Consider the following 27,855-nt stretch of genomic DNA (forward strand, 5'->3'; position numbering starts at 1 on the left):
AGTAGGTTGTTACTCATCTGCATGCAGTAGTAAAACATACCAACAGTTACTTTTTTATTGCACACCAGAAGTTCTTACAAGGTGTCCTACTTAGCATCTGAGAGGAAATGTGTCCCTGGCTGGAGTGGCATGCATGCATTTTGGATTGTATAATGAAAAGTGCAATATAAATCCCATATATTATTATTGTGATGATCATTATTTTTAACCCTTTAAGGAGGGGGGGATTCAAAACAATTTCCAACAATATCCAAAGGCAGGCTATCATTTCCACTTGGAAAGTGGATTACAGGAGCAAAATAGAGTTTACAAAGCTGCATTTAGCTTAATGCACATATCGAGTCAAGTAGCCTGCATATAACTGAGGCGAGCAATTATTAAAATGATTACAGTGATTTTAATTCGACAGTATCAAACATGCATTTGAATAAACAAATTCCATACAAAATGTTGAATAATAGCGTGTTTGGATCATTTCCACATTGTAAATTATAAAACTGACAAATTATAGGAGGAAAAAGGTATGATTGCTTTAGTTTTTCAGTAGACACTCTCAATTCAGTGCAATAAATAATACGAAATTCGATAACGCAATAAGAAGAATGAAAGCATTTACTATATCTTAATTGATTAGCCGTCTGTTACTTTGCCAGACTTCATTGATTAAACAACAGCACAAAAAACGATGAATGAAACATGTAATGCAGCAACACCTTCACTGAATGTGTGTACAGTTGTATGTTCCTGCAGCAAAATATACACTTTCTTTTATTTTCTGCTCTTTTCAGATATCAGGTTGTCTGAGCAATTCATATTGACCCTAAATAGACTGCAACAAAAACCATAACATTCACCTGTTAATGTTCTCGCCTGCCAGCCCAAAGAGAACAGAACAAGAGTCAGATCATGACACAACAAAGCTTCAAAAGTCAAATGCTACCCAACCAGTACAAAATGCAGGCCGAGAGAAGCAAGCGAACAGTAGCCCAACTCTTAGCAGTCTAGAGCCTGTAACATTAGCATCAACAGAAACACTAGCTGCAACAATTCAGTTTAACCCCAGAACATGCTGGTGTCTTTTGTTTCTTATGAGAGAACGTCTGAAGTCACCATTAGTCAGCTAAATGCTGTGACTTCCTACATCTGTTTCAAATTAAAAGCCCCTATTCCAAATTCAATTCCTAAAAAAAAATGGTTGTCCAATTGATAAAACAGAATTAACACAATATATTCTAGTATCTTATATTTAAAGTAGAAATTCTAAATGTAATACCTAAGGATTTGATGATAATGGCCAATACACACATATGAATAAGTAGACTATTGGCACTTATTTATTTCCACTTTAAGCACTGGGTTGAAGAAACGAGATACACTGTGTTAAAAAAAAAGGTGGGATTTGGAGCTGTTTGTAGGCATGTTTTTTATTTTTTATTTGGACAGATCCCAGCTGGCTGTTTCTTCCTGCACCCAGTTGTTTTGCTAAATGAGACTAACCATGCCCAAACTCCAACTCCATACCCAACAAAAATAGATGAGAGTGGTATTGATCTTTTCATCTCCACAAAGCAAACAGCATAATGCTTTCCTCTAATTTAGTTGTAATGTTTCCTATTTGATAAAATATATATTACACATCCTTTGTAGCTCCTAATGACATCTAAAAAGTTGGAGAAAATGGTCTTGTCTAAAAAAAACTTGGTTTGTGCAAGTGTATAGCTTGGTTTATCCATTAATGGATGTACTTTTGGCTTTTAGTCTCGAATGAATGGCAGCTTCCTCCTACACAGTAGTTCTTGATTTGTCTCTCACAGTCTGTACACTCAGAGTGGTGGGAGGAAGACTCCGGCCAAATAGTTTAGAAATAGCTGCAGCATCCTGACTTCTCCTTCTGTGCTTCAATATATTCATGTAACTGGAACTTGGGTTCATTGGGGAGCTGGACGACCCGGTGCTTTAGTTCCCTGAAGAACAGAAACAGAGATCTTACAGTTTAGAAGAAAACTTCGGGCCACATTCATCATTATCTTAAGTTTTGTCTTAAATTTGTTTTTAAGGAAAGTCCTCCGAAAAGTCTACATCAGATTCATCACGTTCTTAAACCGCACATTTATTCGCACCTGTGTTCATATAATGATGAATCCCCTTGTAAATTAAAAGAGTGTCCTAGTATTTCCTAATTAGCATAAACACCCTGCCAATCCCCATATGCAGAATTACAGTAATTGAGAGAGAAAAGAGAAGTTGAGAGAAACATGCCAAAACAAAAATCTAAAGCACCAGACTCCAAGTTGAAGAAAGTCCTCAGTACATGTATTTCTGAAGTGCTAATGCTGTTGGAAATAAGCAGCAAAACAGCTGTCATATTAGCATCAGTAGGCTTCTAGATGTAAACTTCTTTTTTTTTAATTGCTTTGGATGTGATTGCTTGTTCAGTGAACATGGTGTCAGGAGAAGGGCGCACAACTGAAGTAAAAAAAATGGTCTGATTTAAAGTCTGAGGCTAAAAAAGCCTTACCAAATACAAAAGAGAGATGCAGGTCACTGTAGGGAGGATGGCCTGCTTGGAGTCATCTGAGATGGACCAGTGCATCGGTGCAATTATTGGTGAGACAGCAGTCACATGTGTTTGGTTTATATTCAAAATTTGCATTTTCAGAAGTCTCGACTAGACCCCAAAATCACTGCTGCTTTGATTTTCATATTTTTTTTTATAGATGAGAGGCAACCCCCCGCTGAGGCACCTTGCAGCCCGTACCCTCCTGCAGCTGTATCTCCAAACAGGAACCACCCCACTCTGATGTCTGTGTCTGACTGTCTGATCTCAGATGCGGTAATGGACAGACAAGAGCATATGGTCCAAACACCGACACAGAACGCCTCAACACTGGCCAAAATCTCAAAACCACTTGTAATTTATACAAATGAAAAGAAAAAGATACACTAAAACCCATTTGTTTTTTGGAGATGTGTCTCCTTCTTGAGATTACATGTCAGCTATATATAATCACACCATAAAAGTCACATTTTAAGCCCTTTAATAAGAAATAAGGCATTAATTGCTTTTGAACTTGGACAGTGAGTCTGGTCCTACAAGTGTCAGTGTTTAAAAAAAAAAAAAATTGCTTATAATAATTAATATTTAAAAATTGTCAGAATGTCAGAATCTTCGTGAAAATGGAGTAATTGGATTTTCATATGAAATTTCTTCTCAAGAACGGTTGAATGAGGCCCATTACTATTGTCAGTATTGAGCTGCTGACAAGAAACTGGATTTAATAGATTTAATAGATAGAGAGATTTATATGTTGTGGTGAGAAAAATATATTCTAGCAAGCACAAAATATTTACGCTTGCTTTTGCCATGGAATCAGTACCAGGAAAGCACTCAGAGAAAAAGGTGTGTTGCAGCCTAACCATTTCAGCAGTATTAGACTACACAGTTACTACACTACTACAGCTTAAATAATAAGTGCAAATAAATTATAATTTAATTAACTCTTAATCATTCCTTTTGTGTATGTATCCATTTTACTATTTGTTTTCATGAAAAAGGGGATAACATTTCTTTAAAATGAAAAAAGTACCAATTAAAATATTTAAGGAAGCCACTTATTTATACTGAACTACAGTCCCAATTGAATCAAAGGTTTGTATATATACAGAAACACACTTAAAACTGCATCATCATTAATGGGTAAATGAATGAAACTTTAGGTACAATTTTAAATCTTTCCACATTTTCCACCAACTGCCAATTTTAGGAGCTTAGTAAGCATGACATAGTCACTGAAGAGGCCACTGAGTGCTACTAGGGCTAAAAGGGATGCACCATCGCCCAAAGATGTTTATGTTGGCCTTACATTTGTGGAGTTGTTACTGAACAAATTTGGGTATGCTTTCCCAGGTGAAAGTTTTGAAAAATAGTCCAGGGTTTAACCCCTTAAGCTCTGAGCTAATGAATGTGCTGTGCTCAGCAACCTTCTAAACAAATGAAATTAGTGTGTGCTGTGTTAAAAAGCTATTGCTGAAGAGTGTATCATACTTTGCCACAGCAGTGAAGGCCAGCTCTACATTGACTCCTGTCTTGGCACTTGTCTCCATGAAAGGAACTGAATACTCCTGAAGACACAAAGAGGAGCAAACAATAGTGAGTAGTAGAGTAAAACACATCATTTGTGCCTCCACAGCAGAGAATGAAATACTCACTCTGGCCAGCCTCTCTCCTTCATCTCTCCTGATTGCTCGTTCACTGCTCATGTCAGCCTTAAAGAGGGACACAGTGTGGTTAGAATAGGACTAACTCCATGGCTATCAGGTCACTTGACAATAACATAGCATGATGTGCATAAAGAAATAACTTGCTTTGTTTGTGGTAACATTCTTAAAAGGTTTTTAATAACATTGTCAAAACATTATGCCATTCTTAAAACATTCTTTATTAAACATTCTTCAGTAGTATAACAGCAAAGTTTCATATAAAACTGTCACCAATAATTAAATTATAAAAACATTTTCTGACCATCGCATTGATAAAGTTCTTCTTCAGTTATCATGTAACATTGTGGGAATATTTTATAAAAGAACATTCAATAATCAGTTACCCCAACAACATCCCTAAATCATCTTCTGAATTTTGTTAGTTAAAATATTGTCTTCATTACCATTTAAACATCCTTACAGCATTCTTTGAACATTAATTAGAAATATTTTCTTTAAAACCTTATTAGAACATGAAGGTAATATTAGCCAAAGGTAAGGGAATGTTCCCTGCTAGCTGAGGACAAGCACTAATGCGATTTAATGAGATTCTGTGTTGACCCTGGTACTTTGATCGCCACTGTGCATCTTTTGTTCAATAAAAAGTTATAGGGGAAGGAAAAGGAAGGAAAACTGCCAGGGTGCCTTGAATTGAATTTCTTTGGCTTTTGTTACCTGTACTCATTAAGAACAATTACCATATTTCAACCTACCTAAGGTGCTCTTTTCAGTTGTAATACTGAATACTACATTTTCTTTTGTATGCTCAGTCAATATTCCCTCTCAACCTCATTTTTCTAGAATCTATCTTTTCTAGTCTATTCCACCAAAGATCACATCCTTTTGAATTGCTAATTCCCCCCCCATGCTGACCACCTCAAACAATTCCTTCTCACCTTGTTGCCCAGCAACATGATGATTACTTCACTCTGTGCATACTCATGGATCTCTGTTAACCATGCCTGAAGTAAGAGAGGCAAACAAACACGTACATACAATATTAATTTTAACACACAAACATACATACATATACACCTCTGTGCTCATGTGTGAACCATTGATACAAAGGTTGATCTCAGCTCTCTGTGGCTTTGTTAGGTTTTTTTTTAAAGATAATTTATTTTTCTTTACCAACCAGTCTCCAAAAGTTTTTAGGTTGTAGACAGTGACTTTTTAATGTACACTGGCACTTCTCTCCAGCTGCTGGTGTCTTGCCAGGTACTTAACCTCTGATAGAAAACGTGTCCCTTGCAAAGTAACATATGGCTCATCTATCAGAACGAATGCTTTTATTCTTCTATACATATGATCAAACTTTGTATTATTCTTTACTCTGAATTGATGTCTACTAAAAAAAAAAGGCAATCATATATTTTTCCTCCAATAATTTCACAATGTTATAATGTACCGTTTAGTCTAGTCTGTCACTTGCTCCTTTATTATTTTTTTTTACCATTATTAGGCATGAGGCTAAGTATATTCAACATATGACACTTCCCATTATGGAAAGGGGGGTACACTTTGACAATACAATGTAATCAAATGGTGAATCCACCTATATAAGAAAACACCTCCATATACACTAAGGTTATAGTTATACAAAATAAAACACTTGATAGTAGCACGTCATCTGTGCATTATGGAGGTTGAATACATATTTTGGTTGACTGCATATCCAGCTTGGTAAAAAAAATGCAGTACATGATTATCTTGATTATTTTTATTAACCCTTTGTCAACCCTTGAAGTAGTGGAAATTTGAAATTTATAACAATATCAAGTAGTTGGAATAGACATGTGGATTACAGGGACAACATATAGTTTACAATGCTGCATTTGGTTTGATGCACCTAACCAGTCAAGTAGCCCAGATGTAATTGAAGCAAGCATGTGTTAGAATGATTACAGTGATTTGATTTAGTATCAAGCATATCAATTAAGTATCGAACGTGGATTTGAATGAAGAAAAAAAAAAAAAAAAAAGAATAAAAGCATTTATTTTGGTGGACAACCTATTACTTTGCAAAACCTTGTTTATGAAACCACAACACTATAATGATGAATGAAATAATCTACATGTTGCTATATTTTTCTTTACTTAGGTGAAATTGAAATGGCGAAATTACCTACACATTGGCTGAATGTATGTGGTTCCAGCACTCAACCCTCTACATAACAGATTATCTGGACAATTCCTAATGGCCCTAAATAAAATGCAACACCCAGAGGGGAATACTTGACCTAACTTGTTCCTGTTTTTGCCTGCCTGCTTTTCTATTTCTAGTATAAATAATGTTAAGACTACCTTAAAGTGTTGGCCTGGTTCATAAAGGACAAAGAGAACATGAACAGAGTCATACAATGATACAGCCGTTTTAGAAGTCAAATTCAACCCAACCAGTACTAAATGCAGGCTAGGAGCAGCAAAGTTACATTAGCTGCACTTCTAGCAGGGGAAAGCCTGTTGATGTGACATTACCCCCTGCAGCTACAATTCAGTTTAACCCCAGAACAGATTGATTCCATTTGTTAGTATGTGAACATTTTATTCATTACAAATACCGGTGTTGTTTCTCCCCCCAAAAGAAATGTCAAGTGCTTGCTGAATTTAGAATGTAACTAATACTTACCATAGTAATAATTATACTAATATAATATACAATACTAATAATTTGCATATACTGGTCGATACACATGTGTTAATAAGGAAAGTACTGGGACTTAATTTTCCCTTCAAGCACTGACATATCCCACACTTACCCTAATGTTGTCAAATGATGATTTGCTGGTTATATCATATAGAAGGAGCAAAGCTTTGGAAAGAGAACCAACAACAACAAAAAAAGTATTAACACGTGGGTCAAACGCAACAAATCCCTACATGCCAGTAATTTGATAGAAAGCCATCTGTGGTTCTGTAATGTTGATTATGGTTAATGTTGTTTTACCATGTGCATCTCTGTAATACGCATGCGTCACACTTCTAAACCTTTCTTGTCCTGCTGTGTCCCAAATCTGAAACAAAAAAAGGTTCCAGTGGTTAAGTATTATTTTTAATGCTGGTGCCCAAAAAGAAACCAACCAGCGTTCTTGAAATGGTCTGCTGATTGAAATCGCATCCAGTTCTTTACTGGAAAGGATTTACTTACCTGTAGTTTGATCTTCATGTTGTCAAAGGTCACTTCTTTATTCTGAGAAAATCAGAACCAACAAGAGTGATCTCAGTTGGAATAGTTATAGGCTAGATAAATTAATGACTGGATCAATTGATCCAAATTACAAACATAAAACAAATACGGTCAATGCAGACAGTTGTGGTTTAATTTGTTAAGTTAAACCTATTATACTTCTAGGCTGCTGGGTGACCTTCCATGATGAGCTCCTTTTCTCTCTCTCGGTCACCTTCTCAGCACTTACATGGCACCATTACATCTCATTAACTTAATGCTTTTTCTCTCCCATAGTTTTACTCATTATTTGTTGTCTCTTTTGTTAGGATTCCTGTCTGTTCCCAGTGTGTTTTCCCCTGTTTAACCCCCGAATACCTTTCCTCCTGTGTCCTGTCATTCCCCTGTCTGTTTTTTCTCCCTCAGCAGTACCCTCCTCCAAGCACCGCCCACTACCGCACCTCTCCGGCAGCACAGCTGAGCGGCATTCCAATTGATTACGCCGGCCGCTACTTATTCCCTAGTCTCCTGCCCATCTGGTGTCAGTTCGTCCGTTGCCTACCCGTCAACCCGTCCAGTAAGTCCGTTCCGTCTCCCGTTGTTGAGATTACGATTCTGACCTGTTTCCTGTTTCCTGCTGTTCAGTGTCGGGCCGCGGGCATCCACCTGAACGAAGAAGATTCCAGATCGTTCCTCGGAGATCATCTGCTGCAATCTTGGCAATCCTGTGTCGAGCTACGAGAGTCACACAGTCGACCCTACCAGTTCCATCCAGTGTCGAGCCACGGGCATCACCTGCACGAAGAGACCCTCCAGTGCGTTCCTCGGAGATCCGCTGTCGAGGTTTGGGGTGATCCTGTGTCGAGTCGCGGACGTCACACAGTCGATCCAGCCAATCAGCTCGCTGAGGAGAGATCTGGGGATTCCCCCCAGCGGAGCATCGCAGTTCGGCCACGTCACCCGGCCACGTGTCAAGGAGAACCCCGGGATTCCCTCGGGTGGCGAAGCGCAGATTGACACAGACTCTTGGCGTGCATTTCCTGTTTGCTCTCACTGCCCGGGGAATAAAAGACCTGATTCCTAAGAGATTTTGCCGTGTGTCTGCATTTGGGTTCGTTTATCCCCTCACCACATAACAGAACGAACTGACCAGACATGGACCTAGCAAATGCAGCAGAATCCACCTCTGCGGACCAACTGCAGAGGGCACTTACAACCCAGGGGATTCTCGTCGGGCAGCACCATCAGCTGATCCAGGGACTGACTGACGCTCAGCAGGCTCTCGGCTCCCAGGTGGCCGAGCTCGGGGCTATGATGCGGGATCTCACTCTCGCTCTCCAGGCCGTCACTGGTCCGCCCGTCGCTGGTCCAGCGTCGCTGGTCCGCCCGTCGCTGGACCACCGGTCGCTGGACCGCCCGTCGCGGCTTCACCTCCTCCCCGTGAGTCATTTGTTCCGCCCCCGGAGCCATTTCACGGGGCTACAAGGGGTTGCCGAGGATTCTTATTACAAGTGATGTTAGTGTTCCGACAGCAGCCTATCTCCTATGCCTTGGACAGTTCGAAGATCTCCTATATTATAGGGTTGCTGCGAGGACGGGCCTTGATCTGGGCTGAGGCATGGCAGACTCGGAACCCAGTAGACTCTACCTCGTTCGCATGGCTGAGGGAGGAGTTTGAAAAGGTGTTTGATCACCCGGAGTACTCCAGTGATGCGGTACAGCGGCTGCTTCACCTACGCCAGGGCTCTACGAGCGCGGCTGAGTTTTCAGTGGAGTTCCGGATCCTAGCCGCCGAGTCCGGCTGGGACGAGAGGGCCCTGCAGGGTGTGTACCAGAACAGTTTATCTGAGGAACTTAAGGATGAGCTCACCGTTCGGGAGGAGGCTGACTCTTTAGATGAACTCATCTCTCTCTCCATTCGGCTGGATAACTGGATGCGGGAGAGAAGGCGCGAGAGGACCCGCCGGACCGCCCCGCCGGGCCGTCAGTCTAACTCCTATTCCTGTTTCCCGCTCCAGGCACCCACACGTCGACCCACTCCCGATCAATTGGACCACACCGCTACGACGCCGCCAGCGGACGAGGAGCCCATGCAGCTGGGGAGGTCACATCTCACTCGGCAGCAGAGGGAGCAGCGCCTCAGGTCGGTAGTTTGCCTCTACTGCGGGGAGCCGGGGCATCGCATCGCCTCCTGTCCGGTTCGCCCAAAAGAGGGGGCTCGCCAGTAGTGGTTGGGATACTGGCGAGCAAATCCACCCGTTTCCCCCATCCCAAGTCCCGCCTGACGTTGCCAGCAAGCCTGGTTTTGCCATCAGGTCCTCTTCACATCTCGGCCATTATTGACTCTGGAGCCGAACAGAACTTTTTAGACTCCACGTTCGTCTCCACGCACGGGATTCCGGTGGAGGCTCTGGAGCGGCCGCTGTCGGTGCGTGCCCTGGATGGCAGTCCGCTGGCGACTATTACACACCGAACTCTCTGCTCGTGTCAGGCAATCATCGCCACAAGATTCGCTTGTATGTGTTCCCGACTCCTCTGACGCCCCTGGTCCTGGGTCATCCTTGGCTCCGGGACCACAACCCCTGGATCGACTGGATAGGAGAGAGAGTCTTGGGTTGGAGCCTGGCCTGTCACTCACGCTGCCTCTTGTCCGCCGTTCCCCAGCCTGAGAACATCCCCTGCAGTTCTACGGCTGGACCCGATCTATCCTCCGTTCCCCGGGAGTACGCAGACCTGGGGGAGGTTTTTAGTAAGGAACAAGCCCTCTCCCTACCACCTCATCGACCGTACGATTGCACTATCGAGTTGCTCTCTGGCGCATCGTTTCCCTCCAGCCGCCTCTACAATCTGTCCCGACCCGAGCGAGAGGCGATGGAGCAATACATCACAGACTCTCTAGCCGCAGGAATTATCCGTCCCTCATCCTCCCCTCTGGGAGCGGGGGTTTTTTTTGTAACCAAGAAAGACAAGTCCCTGCATTGACTACCGTGGTCTCAACCAGATTACCACTAAGAATAAGTACCCTCTACCACTGCTAGACTCCGTTTTCGAGTCTCTCGCTGGGGCCACCGTGTTCTCTAAATTGGACCTCCGTAACGCCTACCACCTGGTCCGAATCCGAGAGGGAGATGAGTGGAAGACGGCGTTTAACACCCCCCTTGGCCATTTTGAATATTTGGTCATGCCTTTCGGTCTGACAAATGCCCCTGCTGTTTTCCAGGCCCTGGTGAACGACGTTCTTCGGGACTTCCTGAACCGGTTCGTGTTCGTCTACTTGGATGACATATTGATCTACTCAGCTACCCCCAAGGAACACTACCATCATGTCCTTCAAAGACTCCTGGAGAATCGGCTCTTCGTTAAGGCAGAGAAGTGCAAGTTCCACGTCCCTTCAGTCCAGTTTTTGGGCTTTATCATAGAGGAGGGGCAGGTCCGTAAGGACCCGGAGAAGGTTAAAGCTGTGACGGAATGGCCTGTGCCCTCCTCCCGAAAGAGACTTCAGCAGTTCCTAGGTTTTGCCAATTTTTACCGGCGATTCATCCGGGGTTACAGCCAGACAGCTCTTCCCCTTACTCGACTCACATCCACCAAGGTGGATTTTAGCTGGACGCCCGAGGCCAACGAGGCTTTTTTGGCCCTCAAAGAACTGTTCGTCTCGGCTCCTATCCTCGCACATTCGGACGAGAGGCGCCAGTTTGTAGTCGAGGTGGACGCTTCTGATACCGGGGTCGGGGCAGTATTGTCCCAACGTTCAGTCGCTGATTCCAGACTCCGACCCTGTGCGTTCTTCTCCTGAAGACTCTCCCTAGCCCAGCGGAATTACGACATGGGTAACCGAGAACTGCTGGCTGTAAAATTAGCTCTGGAGGGGTGGAGGCACTGGCTGGAGGGATCAGCGCAGCCTTTTGTCGTCCTCACCGATCATAAAAACCTAGAGTATATACACACAGCCAGAAGACTAAACCCCCGCCAGGCCCGCTGTGCATTATTTTTCTCCCGTTTCAATTTCACCATCACTTTTCGTCCAGGGCACAAGAACACTAAGCCCGACGCCCCGTCCCATCAGTTTTCCCCGGATGAGGAGGAGCCAACCCTGGACACCATTGTGCCTCCCTCCTGCGTGCTAGGAGCGCTGACTTGGGAGGTCGAGACGGCGGTGCGTGAGGCTCAGCGGACCCAGCCTGACCCCGGAGGAGGTCCCCCTGACCGGCTGTTCGTTCCTCCGTCCGTCCGTTCCCAGGTCCTGCGGTGGGCTCATGACTCCCGGCTCTCCAGCCACCCACGTATCCGCCGAACCATACACTGGCTTCGCCGCACCTTCTGGTGGCCATCCCTCGTGGAGGACTCGTCTATGTCTTGGCCTGCACTACATGTGCCCGCAATAAGGCTTCGCACCGACCCCCTGTGGGACCACTACAACCACTCCCCACCCCCCAGCGCCCATGGTCTCATATTGCCATAGACTTTGTCACGGGTTTCACTCCATCTGACCAGAATACGGTCATCCTAACCATAGTGGATCGGTTCTCAAAGGCGGCCCACTTCATTCCACTCCTCAAGCTTCCGTCTGCCCAGGAGACCGCTGACCCTGCATGTCGTCCGACTCCATGGCATCCCTGTGGACATTGTGTCTGATCGGGGTCCGCAGTTCGCCTCTCAGGTCTGGAAGGCGTTTTGCCGGACCATCGGGGCCACGCCCAGCCTCTCCTCAGGGTTCCACCCCCAAACAAATGGACAGACCGAGAGGCTGAATCAGGAGTTGGAGGCCGTTCTTCGGTGTGTGACCACCGCCAATCCCGCATCCTGGAGCCGTCACCTTCCGTGGGTAGAATACGCCCACAACTCTCACACCTCCGCTGCCACTGGACTGTCCCCCTTTGAGGCCTCCCTGGACTATCAACCTCCCCTGTTCCCTAGCCAAGAGGTCGAGGTAGCAGTCCCATCGGTTCAGGTCCATGCCCGTCGCTGTAGGCGGGTGTGGAGGGAGACTCGGGCCGCCCTACTCCGCACTGCGGAACAGAACAAGAGGGTGGCAGATCGTCGCCGAGTTCCCGCTCCCGTGTACCAGCTCGGACAGCAGGTTTGGCTCTCAACGAAGGATATTCCCCTTCGTACAGAGTCAAGAAAGCTGTCCCCGAGATTCATTGGGCCCTTCCCGATCACCGCTATAATCAACCCCGTCACAGTCAAACTACAGTTACCAGCCTCCATGAGAATTCACCCTGTCTTCCATGTCTCTCTCCTGAAACCCGTGGTCACCAGCCCATTAAATCCTCCGGCCACACCTCCTCCACCACCCCGAATTATCGATGGAGGGCCCGTCTATACGGTCAATCGCCTCCTCGATGTCTGCCGCAGAGGTAGGGGGTTCCAGTATCTGGTAGATTGGGAGGGTTATGGGCCTGAGGAGCAGTGCTGGGTACCACGCTCCCGGATCTTGGATCCTGAGATGGTTCGCACCTACCATCGACAGAACCCTGACAAGCCTGGCGGTTCGCCAGGAGGCTCCCGTTGAGAGGGGGGTACTGTTAGGATTCCTGTCTGTTCCCAGTGTGTTTTCCCCTGTTTAACCCCCGAATACCTTTCCTCCTGTGTCCTGTCATTTCCCTGTCTGTTTTTCTCCCTCAGCAGTACCCTCCTCCAAGCACCGCCCACTACCGCACCTCTCCGGCAGCACAGCTGAGCGGCATTCCAAGTGATTACGCCGGCTGCTACTTATACCCTAGTCTCCTGCCCATCTGGTGTCAGTTCGTCCGTTGCCGACCCGTCAACCCGTCCAGTAAGTCCGTTCCGTCTCCCGTTGTTGAGATTACGATTCTGACCGGTTTCCTGTTTCCTGCCGTTTAGTGTCGGGCCACGGGCATCCACCTGAACGAAGAAGATTCCAGATCGTTCCTCGGAGATCATCTGCTGCAATCTTGGCAATCCTGTGTCGAGCTACGAGAGTCACACAGTCGACCCTGCCAGTTCCATCCAGTGTCGAGCCACGGGCATCACCTGCACGAAGAGACCCTCCAGTGCGTTCCTCGGAGATCCGCTGTCGAGGTTTGGGGCGATCCTGTGTCGAGTCGCGGACGTCACACAGTCGATCCAGCCAATCAGCTCGCTGAGGAGAGATCTGGGGATTCCCCCCAGCGGAGCATCGCAGTTCGGCTACGTCACCCGGCCACGTGTCAAGGAGAACCCCGGGATTCCCTCGGGTGGCGAAGCGCAGATTGACACAGACTCTTGGCGTGCATTTCCTGTTTGCTCTCACTGCCCGGGAAATAAAAGACCTGATTCCTAAGAGATTTTGCCATGTGTCTGCATTTGGGTTCGTTTATCCCCTCACCACATAACATCTTTATGCAGTTCCCCTCGCTCGCCCAGTTCTGTGCTTTTTTTTTTTCAGATACTCCTGACCTGGAGCTGCATGCATGTCATTGCATTACTGGCCCCGCCAACTATTCATTGTCCTGGATCACTATGCTGTTCTTTGTTCTCTCTGCTTTAACCCTCACCCCAGCTGGTAAAGGCAGATAGCCACCCCCCTCTGAGCCTGGTTCTGTTGGAGGTTTCTTCCGAGGGAAGCAGTACAGTGGGAATTTTGTCCTTCCCAGGGTCTGAGTTTTTTTCTTCCTGTTAAAGGGGGAGTTTTTTTCGTCCCAGCCACTCTTGGGAATTGTTGAATTGTTGGGATTAAAGTGCTGTTAAAAGGACTTTACTTGTAAGGTGTTCTAAAATAACTTGTGGTGTGATTTGGTGCTGTATAATAAAATTTAATTGAATTAAACATAAAACATTTATGAAGTTACTGCTTTTCTGTCACATGCAAAACTCGCTTTGGAGTGGATCCTACTGCTGTTTGATGCTGACTTCAAGGAATGACTCCTTCAAACAGCTGTAAGCAACCAACAAACCCTCAGCTCCTGTTAACGTTTTGTTAAAATTGGGAAAGCATCCATTATACTTGAGTCTCTTCAATAGAACCTGTTGCAAACTATGAGCCCTATTTTCGTCCGCCTCGGCAGAGCGCATTTTGCCCGCATCCAACTTCGATCTTGATAAGTCAAATCAGCTCCTCTCACCCACTTTAAGAACATTGTGCAAAGTGGACTGTCAGTTTCTTATTAATGAAGAAGGAGCAGACCGGCACTGCCATCCAAACTTTACGCTGAAGAAAACCAACATACTTGTTTATTTTACATACATTAATTAAATTACCTCAGCAGCCCTGCATAAATTGACCTGGACCATACCTGTCTGGTGGATTTTGGATAGGTCTGTTCATGTGCGCTCTGGGGAAATCGAGCCAAAAAAATTGTTGTCTGCCGGATTTAAACCTTATCTGAGCTGGCTGAAGTGGCCAGTGCAAAATCAGCTCAAATTAAAATTAACACCAAAATAGCTTTGAACCGGCACATTTTCAATGACACACCACCATTATGGCATTCTACCCATCCCAGTGGAGACAGGTTCGGCTTGGTCTTCAAAAATTGCAAATCAGCGCATGTGCGGAAAAAAGTTCACCAAAATACCAATCGGGACAGATCTGTGCTACATCAGCACCGGGAATGAAAACAGGGCCCTATGTCTGCGGCACAAAAAGTTTGTATTTTTATCTTCATTTTCATTTGAAATAGATGTGAAATTGTAGAGCAACACACAAGAAAGGGGTTTTCAGATTTTTCCTTTATGAGACAGTAAAAAAAAAATACATCCCCTAAATAAGCTGTGAACATACTGTCCTGATAGCATTCAAGCTAACAAGCGTGTTGAAGAAGAGATAGCTTGGAGTTACTGAGCTTCAAAGCATGTAAAGTTTTGTATGGTCCAAATTGACATTACAGTACAGTGGTAATTTTTTGGCCCGGAAGAAAATCTCACTGATCTAATATTTACTTAAAAGAACAATGTGCAGATTCTACTTCTGCCCACTGGAACGACGACTGTTGCCACCAGCATGGACGACTGAAACTGCTGTTTCCAGAAATCACAGAGACAGGTATGTAAAAATCTCGACAAATAAAACCTTAATAAAATCCTGCTTATCAGTCTATGCAGATAGTTCAGGTGTGTCTATATACAACTTATATATATACTTTAACAGGTTGCTGTATGTGACAGACACAGATCCATACACCCAAACACACCGTGAATCCAATGCCAACTGTGGCGGAGAAAGAGGCAGGGATGAACTTGCCCTGATCAAACTGCACCAGCAGAGATGTTTTCCCCACGCCACTGTCGCCAACTAGGATTGTCTGCAGGAAAGCATATATAAAACACAGTCAGGATTCTTACCAGCAAGAGCGATCAAACTCTGAAGGGTTAAACTAGTTCAATCTTTACCTCTCCTTTATTTAAAGATTGAACTAGTCGCATGACATGGGAGTAGTGTGAGTTCACTATACTGGTATCACAACTAGCCTTGAAAATCCCTTTCTGGTTGAACCATTTCAATCGTTTCATAATTTTCAGTTGTGAGTCAGCATCTGCGTCACAGTGGACATTTGTGCTTCTAGCACAAATATTATTATCCTTTACAAGAGCTTGGCAATGTACTGCTATTACGTCGTGACTCATAACCTTCAAGACAATAAAAGGAATTAAAGGCAGCATTCAGAGCCGTCAAACTTAGTCACCAGGGCCATCAGTCAATGCTTTGTCTTCTATTGCCTCCTCTTTCATTTGTAGAGTCAAACCGAGGTACCCGCCGATACACTAAGTGACACGAGGGATGTAGCACAAAATTCTGGGCCCGATCCATAAGCAGTCTCTGTGGGCCGACAACTGTACACATGAATCAGTAGTGGATATTCTGGTTATCCCTAATGAACTGGTCACAGTATATTTAAACAAGTAATGATAATTTGTGACATGTGCAAAAGTCTGCAGATTTCATCCCGCCTTTCTCAGCATACTGTAGGCTAGAATTGCTATTGTATGTTTAAATGAAGTTTGCTTGGAGTAACACACTTAAGAGCATATATTTACCATATGTCCTTGACCAATGTTTCTTTTATTATTATTCTTTCTACATTAAAGTCAACTAAAATGTATTTAAGTTTGGGAAAAGATTGGAATTATGGTAATTCAACTAAACTTTAGAGATGGTAACGATAGGCAACTAAAACACCTGTGTTTGAAGGTTTATTTTTCACAGCTTCAAAAAGTGCAAAGGAGCTGGAATTGTTTTGAGCTAAAATGTTACGGTTAGCATATAGCTAAACTGGATTTCTGGGTAACTGTATAGCAGTTGTACACACCTTTCACATTTTGACAGCTCATAGTATGGACCTGCAAGCAGATTGGTCAATCTGACATCGTAAAATTTTGTTTAAGCTTTCTCAATATTTTCTTTCAGAATTTCATCATACTTCAGGTTAGTGCTGCCAAACCAAATCTTCTTAAAGGGCATACATTACCTAAATGCTTAATTTCTCTTGCAATCTCTGACTGGAGTTACCATTTCTTTTGTGAGCCTGGCCACCAGTATGGGAGAAAGACATGTGTAGTCGATCTATGCACTCTGATGTTGATGAACCAATCAGCAAAAAGGTGACCCCATGACACATTTTAAATTACAGCCTTCTCATTTGTACACTGAAGCAGAAATACATAGACATTGTAAAGAAATGTAAAAATAATATACAATAAATAATATGTGAATTAATAAGTTGTACAAAGACAAATAACTAATTAAAATTAAAATATCAATTTATGACACATTTTATCGATTGATTAATGTCTACATTTGTTTTCGATATTTTTATTGATAGCATGAGTCCTGTATGTATATATCTGTCTGCCCGTTCATCCGTCCAGCTTTCTGTCAGTTATCTGTTCATAAATCAGAGGGGCTCTTAGCCAAGCGTCAAATAATGAGCCTGTCATGAACATCATCATCAAATTTTGACCTTCTTCTGTCATTCTGACTAATGATCGTCAAAATTTGGAAAGATGTCTAAATTCTAATAATGTTGTTGGACTGTCAGATGTTGTCCTGGCTGGACATCTGCAAGTGGGCTGTCAAATATGGGGCTTACTGTGGCCGAGGAGCGTATTATGAATCACAGTTCCTCTGGTTTAAATAGGGAACCTTTGATGCATTTCACTCCACATCTAATACTATCTTAATTTTCAATGATCTCTCTACAGTTGGCTTTCTAATAGCAGCACCAAATGCAGAATGTCTAAATCTGAATAATGTTTGCAAATCAGAAGTGGTCTTAGTTGGATGTTCATATATTGGACGAACTGCAATAGAAATAACTACTCTAGGTATGTCCATGTGGTGCTGTTTACTATACAAGCTAGAGAAAGAAAAAAAGTTACAAGTAAAGACAGGACAAACTTAAACCAAGTTTGCACAAACTTAAACCAAGCAGTGGTTCAACTGTAACTCTGTTTTGACGAAATGATCAAGAATGAAAGCAGCGGGAAAGATGAAAGGAAACGATTAGAGTTGAGAAGCTGGAGCAGCGTCTCTCAACTTTTGATCTCACCATGTAGAGGATTAGTGTCACATTTCAGTAATGTATCTATATTGTCTCAGCCGTAGTCCAAAATTAATTTACTCACGCATTGCAGTTAATTCAGTAAATTCCGTATCTTTATTCTGCCTTAGAAATGCATTCTGCAGAGAGAGGCTATATTTTCTATTCTTCATTTTTCTCACCTTGGAACTACAGATTGGGCAGCAAACAATGCTCGTCACAGGCAGATTTTGTCAGCTGTAGCCTGAGTAACTAGCTAGCTGATCAAGCTAACATTGACTCATATCCATTGCCAAAGTATCTCTATCTGACTGCTTGTTGCAAAAGATTGAAAATAAAAAGATTACAATACAAAAGTATTATTGTGTACATTATTCTGCTTCATCTGTACACAATAGGATCTGTGCGCAGTTAGGTCACAGATCCACTCTTTATTGATAGAGCACAAAGAGACAGTTTATTTGCTTGACAAAATATTTGCAGAGATGTTCCCACCAGGTTAGTTAAAAAAAAAAACAAAAAAAAATCTGACTGCCAGTAAGATTAGCACTGTAGCTCAGGTGGTGCCATTTAAGACAACCCCAGTGGGAGTTTCGGAGTGGTGTATACAGCTGGTTAGCTGCACAATCATTTTTGCAACCTACACTTGAGCAAATAAACACACTTTAACTCTCACTCTTCCCAAAGCTCTTATGTATCTACCTTTGTTAACATAAGACATAGTCTTGTTAACATAAGACTATGTCCAAGCTCTTTTAAATGCAAAAGTTTTCCACTTCTGCTTGTGCAAAATCTAACACTTGGGTTAGCTCAGTGGTAAATGGGCATTAACACACTATTGAGAATATTGTATGAGAAAAATCCCAAAATTAGGAATGTTTTGAAAATGTGAAGCATGATCACAAAGGTAACAAGTTGGATATTATACAAACAAACAGCAATATCATCACTTCCTCTGATTGTCTGTGACAAAGGCGCCTGTTTCCTGTCAGTGAGTGTATGTAACATCATGTCTGAATGTATGTGGTAGAACAAGTGGAGTGAAACAACCATACTCATAATATTAGACATCATCTGTGATGAAGATGCAGATGTACTGTATGTGTGTTTGTGGTAGGAGAGTGGATATGTTGCTGTTACTGTGGTTAGCTAGGAAGTGAAGCTCTCTCTCATAACCCCTCTGGAGACTGGAGGCAATAAGGCAAAAACACATTAGACACTGATGATGCATACCATGCAAGTGTGTTGTGATGGGTGACAGAAACATAAAAAAGAGGGAAGTAGATTTTACTCATCTCCAGGGCTCACAAGCAGATTGTTAAGTGCCCTTCTACCTGTTTGACCCCAGTTGTTCTTACCAACAAGTAGGTTTTAGGGAAGAGAGTGAATTTGGAGTCATTTCCCTCTGCTGATCACCCCTTGCCTGAAAAAGAAGAAATACCACTTTTTTCCTCCAGAATTTGAAGTCTCTGACAGCGGCTTATGTACTTTAGTTTGACAGTTTCCATTTTGCCACTAATTCAGACTGTTTGAGCAAAGCTGCCACAGAACTCCGGCTACTGTAGCCTTCAATACAGTGCTTTTTTTCCATGATCAAAATATGGTCTGAAGCACATGGGGCAAAAACATTTAGGGGGTGTCCAAATCCACTTTTGCTAGTTTAACAGTGGATAAGTCAAGCTCAAAGAAAGGCACATGGTTCAAAGGGGGTACACTTTGTCCCATCCATGCCTAACCAAAGAGGACTCAGAAAGGGCATATTTTTGTTGTGTAATCATGACTCCTCAGTTTTCAGGGGTAATGATGCATACAAAAAAAGGGTACAACCCCCAGTAAAAAATAGTAGGTGAATAAGGAAACAGGCTTAATTGGGAGACAAAAGGAAACACAGGCAGATTGAGTTGTGGTGTTTACTTGAAATTACTGTTCCTGATTTTTTTTTTTTTAAAAGAGCAGCACATACTGATAAAAATTGCCCCTTTGCAGGCATGCGGGTATGGAAATATACTTTTAGTTGTATTCATTTTCAGGAGAAATGAAGCATTGTTTCAAAGAGCTGTTAAGTTTACCACATCTCTATATGGCTTAGTGTTTAAAATTTCCCCCTAGCCTTGTTTAAGGGCCTATGAGACTGTAACGAACCTCCCTGGACACAGTTGCAAGTTGAAAGGACCCCAGATTGAAAGATGGTGCGAAAGGAAGACAAAGACTCAAGGCCAACTTGATACAAATTTAATTTAAAGGTCAAAGCACATTAGGGTCTGATGGCACAACGGTTCACTTTTTGAGTGACAGTGGGCTCCATAGTGGAGAACTGGACATTCTGGAGCTAAACGTGCTGCCCGGTGTCCGAAAGTTCTGTCTTAATCAGGTTATGGGATCTCCAACAGAATGGCTAAAAAAAACAACCCGTTGGACAAAACGTTTAACCCTTCAAAAACAAACCTATTTTTTAGGATTCTGCTTGAAAATTGCTAAAAGGATACAGTGGGTACGGAAAGTATTCAGACCCCTTTAAATTTTTCACTCTTTGTTTCATTGCAGCCATTTGCTAAAATCAAAAAAGTTCATTTTATTTCTCATTCATGTACACTCAGCACCCATCTCGACAGAAAAAAACAGAAATGTAGAAATTTGTGCAAATTTATTAAAAAAGAAAAACTGAAATATCACATGGTCATAAGTATTCAGACCCTTTGCTGTGACACTCATATTTAACTCACATGCTGTCCATTTCTTCTGATCCTCCTTGAGATGGTTCTACTCCTTCATTGGAGTCCAGCTGTGTTTAATTAAACTGATTGGACTTGATTAGGAAAGGCACACACCTGTCTATATAAGACCTTACAGCTCACAGTGCATGTCAGAGCAAATGAGAATCATGAGGTTGAAGGAACTGTCCAAGGAGCTCAGAGACAGAATTGTGGCAAGGCACAGATCTGGCCAAGGTTACAAAATAATTTCTGCAGCACTCAAGGTTCCTAAGAGCACAGTGGCCTCCATAATCCTTAAATGGAAGAAGCTTGGGACGACCAGAACTCTTCCTAGACCTGGCCGTCCAGCCAAACTGAGCAATCGTGGGAGAAGAGCCTTGGTGAGAGAGGTAAAGAAGAACCCAAAGATCACTGTGGCTGAGCTCCAGAGATGCAGTAGGGAGATGGGAGAAAGTTCCACAAAGTCAACTATCACTGCAGCCCTCCACCAGTCGGGGCTTTATGGCAGAGTGGCCCGACGGAAGCCTCTCCTCAGTGCAAGACATATGAAAGCCCGCATAGAGTTTGCCAAAAAACACATGAAGGACTCCCAGACTATGAGAAATAAGATTCTCTGGTCTGATGAGACCAAGATTGAACTTTTTGGCGTTAATTCTAAGCGGTATGTGTGGAGAAAACCAGGCACTGCTCATCACCTGCCCAATACAATCCCAACAGTGAAACATGGTGGTGGCAGCATCATGCTATGGGGGTGTTTTTCAGCTGCAGGGACAGGACGACTGGTTGCAATTGAAGGAAAGATGAATGCGGCCAAGTACAGAGATATCCTGGAAGAAAACCTCTTCCAGAGTGCTCTGGACCTCAGACTGGGCCGAAGGTTCACCTTCCAACAAGACAATGACCCGAAGCACACAGCTAAAATAACAAAGGAGTGGCTTCGGAACAACTCTGTGACCATCCTTGACTGGCCCAGCCAGAGCCCTGACCTAAACCCAATTGAGCATCTCTGGAGAGACCTGAAAATGGCTGTCCACCAACGTTCACCATCCAACCTGACGGAACTGGAGAGGATCTGCAAGGAAGAATGGCAGAGGATCCCCAAATCCAGGTGTGAAAAGCTTGTTGCATCATTCCCAAGAAGACTCATGGCTGTACGAGCTCAAAAGGGTGCTTCTACTCAATACTGAGCAAAGGGTCTGAATACTTATGACCATGTGATATTTCAGTTTTTCTTTTTTAATAAATTTGCACAAATTTCTACATTTCTGTTTTTTTCTGTCAAGATGGGGTGCTGAGTGTACATTAATGAGAAATAAAATGAACTTTTTTGATTTTAGCAAATGGCTGCAATGAAACAAAGAGTGAAACATTTTAAAGGGGTCTGAATACTTTCCGTACCCACTGTATATCTCTGCAACCACAATAAAAAGTTATAAAAAAATATATATTTTTAATAATAAAGGGAACACTTGTGAGATTTGTTCAGATGTGCAAATATCAGTATATATGTCCATATTTTAATAATAGTTTAGTCCCTGGCCCCCAATTGGGGGCCTCTAGGGCTTAAAGGGTTAAAGAACGGGGCTGCTTCACGAAATCTGAGGGTTGTTTCAGAAAACCTGGATAAGGGATTAAGCCAGCATTTTCCAGGTATTCTGGCTTAATTAAACTTTGGTTCGTTACCAAGTTACAAACACACATACAACATAAAGTCAGTTAGCAGGAGTCTTATCTTGAGGAACAAAAATCATTCTTTAATATAAATGTTTTAAGTGCAATAACAATGGTTTAGCTGAAAGAATGGGAAATGTTCTGAAACATAATGTTACTAACCAATTATCACCGTCACTATTGATAGTAGCTAAAAACATAGAATCACAAAGTGGATACACTATATGTTCAGCCAATGTTTTTAAAAAAAAAATAATTCATGTCCTTGTAAGTAAAATCAGAGTTAATTGTTAACTTTAGCACCTTTGGGTTTAAGGATTATTAGAGGTCTAAGCAGTAGAGCTGTGTGGAACCCTCTTTTCTTTGTTCTGATTATTCTTCAGATGCTGCTGTCCTGAGATGTTTTGCTTCTATAGGGGGGTTCTATAAGCGCTGTGAAAAGTTTATATTTCATAATTGCCTGCACCGATTCGTATGAAATACGGCTCATACAATCTAGGATTATGTCTCAGTTAATGCCTAAAATTTGGTAATGATTGATTGAGGTGGTTGTGTCAAATCTACATCTCTAGCAGTTTAACATTCCAAAATTAAAAAAAAAAAAAATTAAGTCATCCGTACATCCTACAGAGCTGGAAGTTTTTCAGAACATCCTCAGCATTGTGACAAAACTTTGGCTCACTGCAAACTATGGTCAATTCAGAAGTCCATCGCTCTACATTTGTTCAAACATGCAAAATCAATTAACATCGATAATTCCACAAATCTTTATTCCGGTGAGTGTGCAGTGACATTCAATACCTTCCTTTAATTTGTAGTGTATGGACAACATTTTTTATTTCCCCAAACATTAATCAAACTTCACCAGAATATTTGACAATACACCTGACATCATCAGAATGATATGGGATTTTATTTCAGAATTGTATTACCAATATTTAGATTTTTTTTTTTTGAAACATTTTTGAAACAAGTGTGAACAAACACTGAGGGACAAGTACAACGTGTCAACAATGTTGCAATGTGTGCATTTAGTCTACTTTTATGTGTTTGCAATTTGCTTGGACTTCTATCCAGGTATTGTTTGGTATTTTTATGTGTTTTGTTATGTGTTTTTGGTCTCCACCATTTCTAGAGAGAATTGTTATTGGATATATATGTATATATGTATTGGTTTAGTTTGGGTTGTTGTCATCTTGTCATTCTATTCATAGTGATATACACATATCACACAGAATGATTTAATAATAAGGCACACATCTGTTGGACTTAAATTAATATGACCTCTTGCACGAGAACATTTCTACAGAAACTTCTTTTAAAGCCTCCTTCCTCTCGGCAGCAGCAAGAAGGAATAAGCTGATGTGTGAAGACCAGCACTTAGAAAAGCTGAGAGTTCAATTTAGGAGGAATGATAGTTTTGGGGCAGATTTGACACGCCCTGGGTCTAAAAACGGATCAACAAGAATGAAACTGCTTCCAAGTGAAGATCAGCACCACGGAGAGCTCAAGCCGGTCCAAGATCGGATAGCCTATAGGATTCTGGGAAATTTTCTTTCAACCAACAAGTGAATTAACCGGGAAGTAGCCTACAACAATGCGAAAAAAACCCAGCAGAATTTAAGAGTTTCGTTTAAAAAAACGACAAGTTGCTGTTGTATTAGCCTATTTCAACCATATCGAAGCCTACCTTGTGCACCATCTCCTCGTCATATGTCGGAGCTGGCGAAGCCGTTGACTGATTCTCGTAGCCGTAGCCGCTGACAGGTTGGATCTCCGGGTAATCAGTGGTGTAGTTCGCCGAGATCGGCTCCATCGACTCCATCCGCTCCATTCTGCTGTCCTCCCCCTGCGTGCCTTCAGGGCGGAATCGAGGATCTTGCTGGAGGAGAATCAAAATGTGACCATCCGCGCAGCTCTCTCTCCAGCCAATGAGTCCTCCCTCCGCAACACGCTCCTCAAGAAGCTCCTCTGGAGTGAATCACAGTCGACGGGCTCAGCTTACATCACTTACTGCTTAAAAGGCATGTCGTGATCACCCACACCACGCTACATGCAATACAAAAATGTGTGCGTGGGGGGGGGGGGGGGGGGCGCACAGACCGAGTAGGAGGAGAGTGGAGAGACAATGAGATTGAATGAGAGCATTAAAATGCATGGTGTTCTTTTCACAAATAAATATTGAACTACTATCTGTTGTGGCATGAAAACGTGATTTTGGTTCAGTAGTCTTCCGGTTGTAAATGGAGCGTGCGGACGCAGGTGAAGAGGCTCCCAGTCTACTTTTTGCTATTTTCTAGCCTCAGCGAGCTTTTTTCCCAGATTTTTTTTTTTTTTTTTTTTTTTTTACAAAAAACATCAATTTAATTTAACTTAAAGTTTTCTTCTACAAATGAGCACCTCTAAGAATACGAAACAAGGTGGAAGTGCATAAACGGCAACTACACAGCGGGTAAACCAGCATCGTTCTCAAAAATACGTGAAGAAAACAACCTCTGCTCTCATCTCGATGGATCAACTATCTGCACAATTTGAAAAGCAGACAACTACACTCAGAGATGACGTCTCTCTTGATTCAAGAATCCACCAAGCCACTTCAAGCCTCACTAGACTCACTGCAGACAACAGTAAAGACTTTCCAGACTAGTCTTTCCTCTGTGGAGTCCGTAGCTGGAGATAACTTTGAACGTCTAGCCTGAACGGAGTCCGCCATTAAAACACTCCAAACCCAAAACCAATCACTCCTGGCTCGGCTCGAGGACCTCGAAAACCGATCACGGAGAGCGAATGTCCGTCTACTGAACATACCAGAAGGCAGCAAGGACGGAACAGATCCGGTCAAGTTTATGTCGGAGCTGCTGCTGCAGGTGATGGGTCCCGATGTCTTCCCTGATGTCTTCTTCTGAGCTGGAGAGAGCCCACCGGTCCCCGACCTTCAGATCTGGCCAAGGAAAATCACCTCGTACGTTCCGTGTTTGTTTTTCCAGACTCCAGCAGAAGGAGGCTCCGGAACGAGGAACCACGAGCTGCTGTACCGAGGAGCCGCCATAAGGACGTACCAAGGTCACAGCGCAGCACTCGCTAAAAAGCGGGCTGCATTCTACTGGATTAAACAAGCCCTTTACGGAAAAAACATCCGCTTCCACCTGATTTACCCTGCCCGACTACGCGTGATACACGGGGACGACGTGCTCACCTTTGATTCACCTGATGAAGCTCAGAAGTTCTACGATCAGAGGATTGATCAAGAGTAAAATACGGATACGTTTGTCTTGTTCTGTAGAGCTTGGAGATGACAAACTACATGACTGACTTGAAAACGTGAATTATTGCTTCTGAAATCATCCTGCCAAAAGCCCTAGGACTCAAGGTATGGTTACTTTCACAAAAGTTATTGCTGGGCTATCCTTTGTAAAGAAAGGTGTTTTATTTTAATTTTATTTTTGTAATATTTCTTTCTTTTTTCTTCTTTGCCCTGTATTATTATTATTATTATTATTATTATTTTATATTGAAAGGTTAAGCTTGTTATATTCTATGATTTACTGGGAGCCTTCTTGGCTAGAAGTACCAAGAGGATATACTGCCAGAAGTCTTTAGAAATAGTGTTCAGCCTGCAGCTTGCCTCAGAGAGAGGAACAAGTATAGGTTTTGTGTTAGTTTTGTTTGTGTGTGGGATGGGGTTTGGGATGGTACACCCCTAGATTCTTGCAGCTTGTATCTGCTTTTGCTCTCGTTGGAGAGGTCGCACATGGAGCTGTGCACATTGTTGCAAAGATTTTTGATTCAAAAAATGACTCTATCTTGGAAAAAACGTGGAAAAAATAACTAATGTAAGAAAGACTGATGTGCGTTTCATTAGCTGGAATGTAAAATCATCAGAAATACTTAAAAGGTGAAAATGTATTTCTTCAAGAAACTCATTTATTGTTAAAAGATCAAGTCAGGCTTAGAAAAGCTTGAGTGGGGCATGTGTTCCACTCAAATTTCAATTTAAAAACATGTGAGACAGCTATATTGATACACAAAAGAATTCAGTTCAGCGTTACCAGTTATTTCGGAACCATGTCATTGTATCAGTGCTCCTCTTCCTGTCGTCTTGGTTAATGTATATGTCCCAAATTGGGATGATGATAAATTCATAGGCAAAGTTATTTCATTAATACTAGACTTAAACTCACAACTCATTTTTGGGGGTGATCTAAACTGTACAGTTAATCCGGTATTGGACCAATCTAATCCTAAATCTACAAAACCGTCAAAAATGGCCAAATCATTATCCCTTATTATTGAACAAATAGGAAGTGTCGACCCTTGGCGTTTTTTATTTCCACTGAGTCAATCCTTCTCCTATTTTTCCCCAATGCACCACTCATACAGTAGAATAGACTATTTCTTTATTGATCGAACCCTTCTTCCCTCTGTCACGAAAGCTGAATACTCAACTATAATTGAATCTGATCACGCCCCAGTGTTACTAGATCTCACGTGTGCTTTTAATCATTTGGAACGCTCCCCTTGGAAACTAGACAAAACCTTACTGGCTGACACTTCTTTTTGTGAATTGATAAACAAAAAAGTTGATGACTTTTTAGAATTTAATAAAAAAGATAACATCTCCCCTTCCCTGCTTTGGGAAACACTGAAGGCTGTGATCAGAGGAGAGAACATTTCATATTCATTAAGAACCAATAAGATGCGTAGAAATGAACAAGACCAGCTTATTAAATCAATAAACACAGTGGATGCTCAGTACTCTACGTCACCATCCCCTGAACTCTATAAAAGGAAGCTTGACCTGCAAACTCAATACAACTTATCAACGGGAAAGATGGAAGAAATGGAAATATGAGCGTGGAGAAAAAGCTGGCCGCCTTTTACCACACCAAATTAAGTGTCAATCTGCTGCCCAACAAATCCCACAAATAAGGAAAGCAAATGGTGAATTGACTATCAACCCAGGAGAAATGAATGAAACATTTACCTCATTCTACTCAAACCTGTATACGTCAGAAATGGCAAATGATAGAACTGACATGGACATTTTTTTTTTTTTTTTTTCACAAACTTCGGGCTCCTTCCATAAACATGATACATAAAACAAAGACTGAACTCCCATTACAACACTCTGAAATTATAAAAGCGATACTGGCAATGCAAAGTGGTAAGGCGCCGGGACCAGACAGCTGCCCAATAGAATTTTTTAAAACTTTTTCGAAGAAACTATCCCCAATCATACTCGATATGTTCTTAGATTCTCTGTCCCGTGGGTCGTTACCAAAAACACTGACTGAGGCATCAATTATTCTCCTTCTTAAGCCAGGTAAAGATAATGCAGAATGTGGCTCGTACCGACCCATCTCCCTCCTCAACAGCCATGTTAAGATCTTGGCCAAAGCTCTTGCCCTACGCCTAGAAACCATAATAAGTGATGTGATCTCTGCTGACCAAACCGGTTTCATTTTGGGGCGACACTCATTTACCAATATCCGTCAGCTCTTAAACATTATTCACTCTTCTGCGTCCGTGGTACCAGAAGTGGTCATCTCGCTGGATGCAGAGAAAG

The 27,855-nt window shown here is 42.6% G+C and overlaps 1 protein-coding gene across 2 annotated transcripts; it reads right to left on the reverse strand.

Moving 5' to 3' along the window:
* Positions 1-594: 594 nt before the first annotated feature.
* LOC138626855 (ras-related protein Rab-37-like) lies at positions 595-24,244 on the reverse strand. 2 transcript variants are annotated; one of them, XM_069708814.1, is made up of 9 exons: positions 23,980-24,244; positions 15,559-15,669; positions 7,409-7,450; positions 7,208-7,274; positions 7,020-7,072; positions 5,157-5,222; positions 4,210-4,266; positions 4,046-4,122; positions 595-1,964 (listed from the first exon to the last, which is right to left on the reverse strand). In XM_069708814.1, exons 1-9 carry the CDS (start codon positions 24,121-24,123, stop codon positions 1,859-1,861), a joined length of 723 nt encoding a protein of 240 aa, XP_069564915.1. In that variant the 5' UTR covers positions 24,124-24,244; the 3' UTR covers positions 595-1,858. The 2 variants fall into 2 exon arrangements, with proteins under 2 accessions (XP_069564915.1, XP_069564916.1); XM_069708815.1 differs by lacking the exon at positions 15,559-15,669.
* Positions 24,245-27,855: the final 3,611 nt, after the last annotated feature.

The sequence above is a fragment of the Brachyistius frenatus genome, unplaced genomic scaffold, assembly GCF_029030835.1.
Source record: "Brachyistius frenatus isolate BFR_SWC_R1_liver_20210118 unplaced genomic scaffold, ASM2903083v1 Contig_78, whole genome shotgun sequence".
NCBI lineage: Eukaryota > Metazoa > Chordata > Actinopteri > Embiotocidae > Brachyistius > Brachyistius frenatus.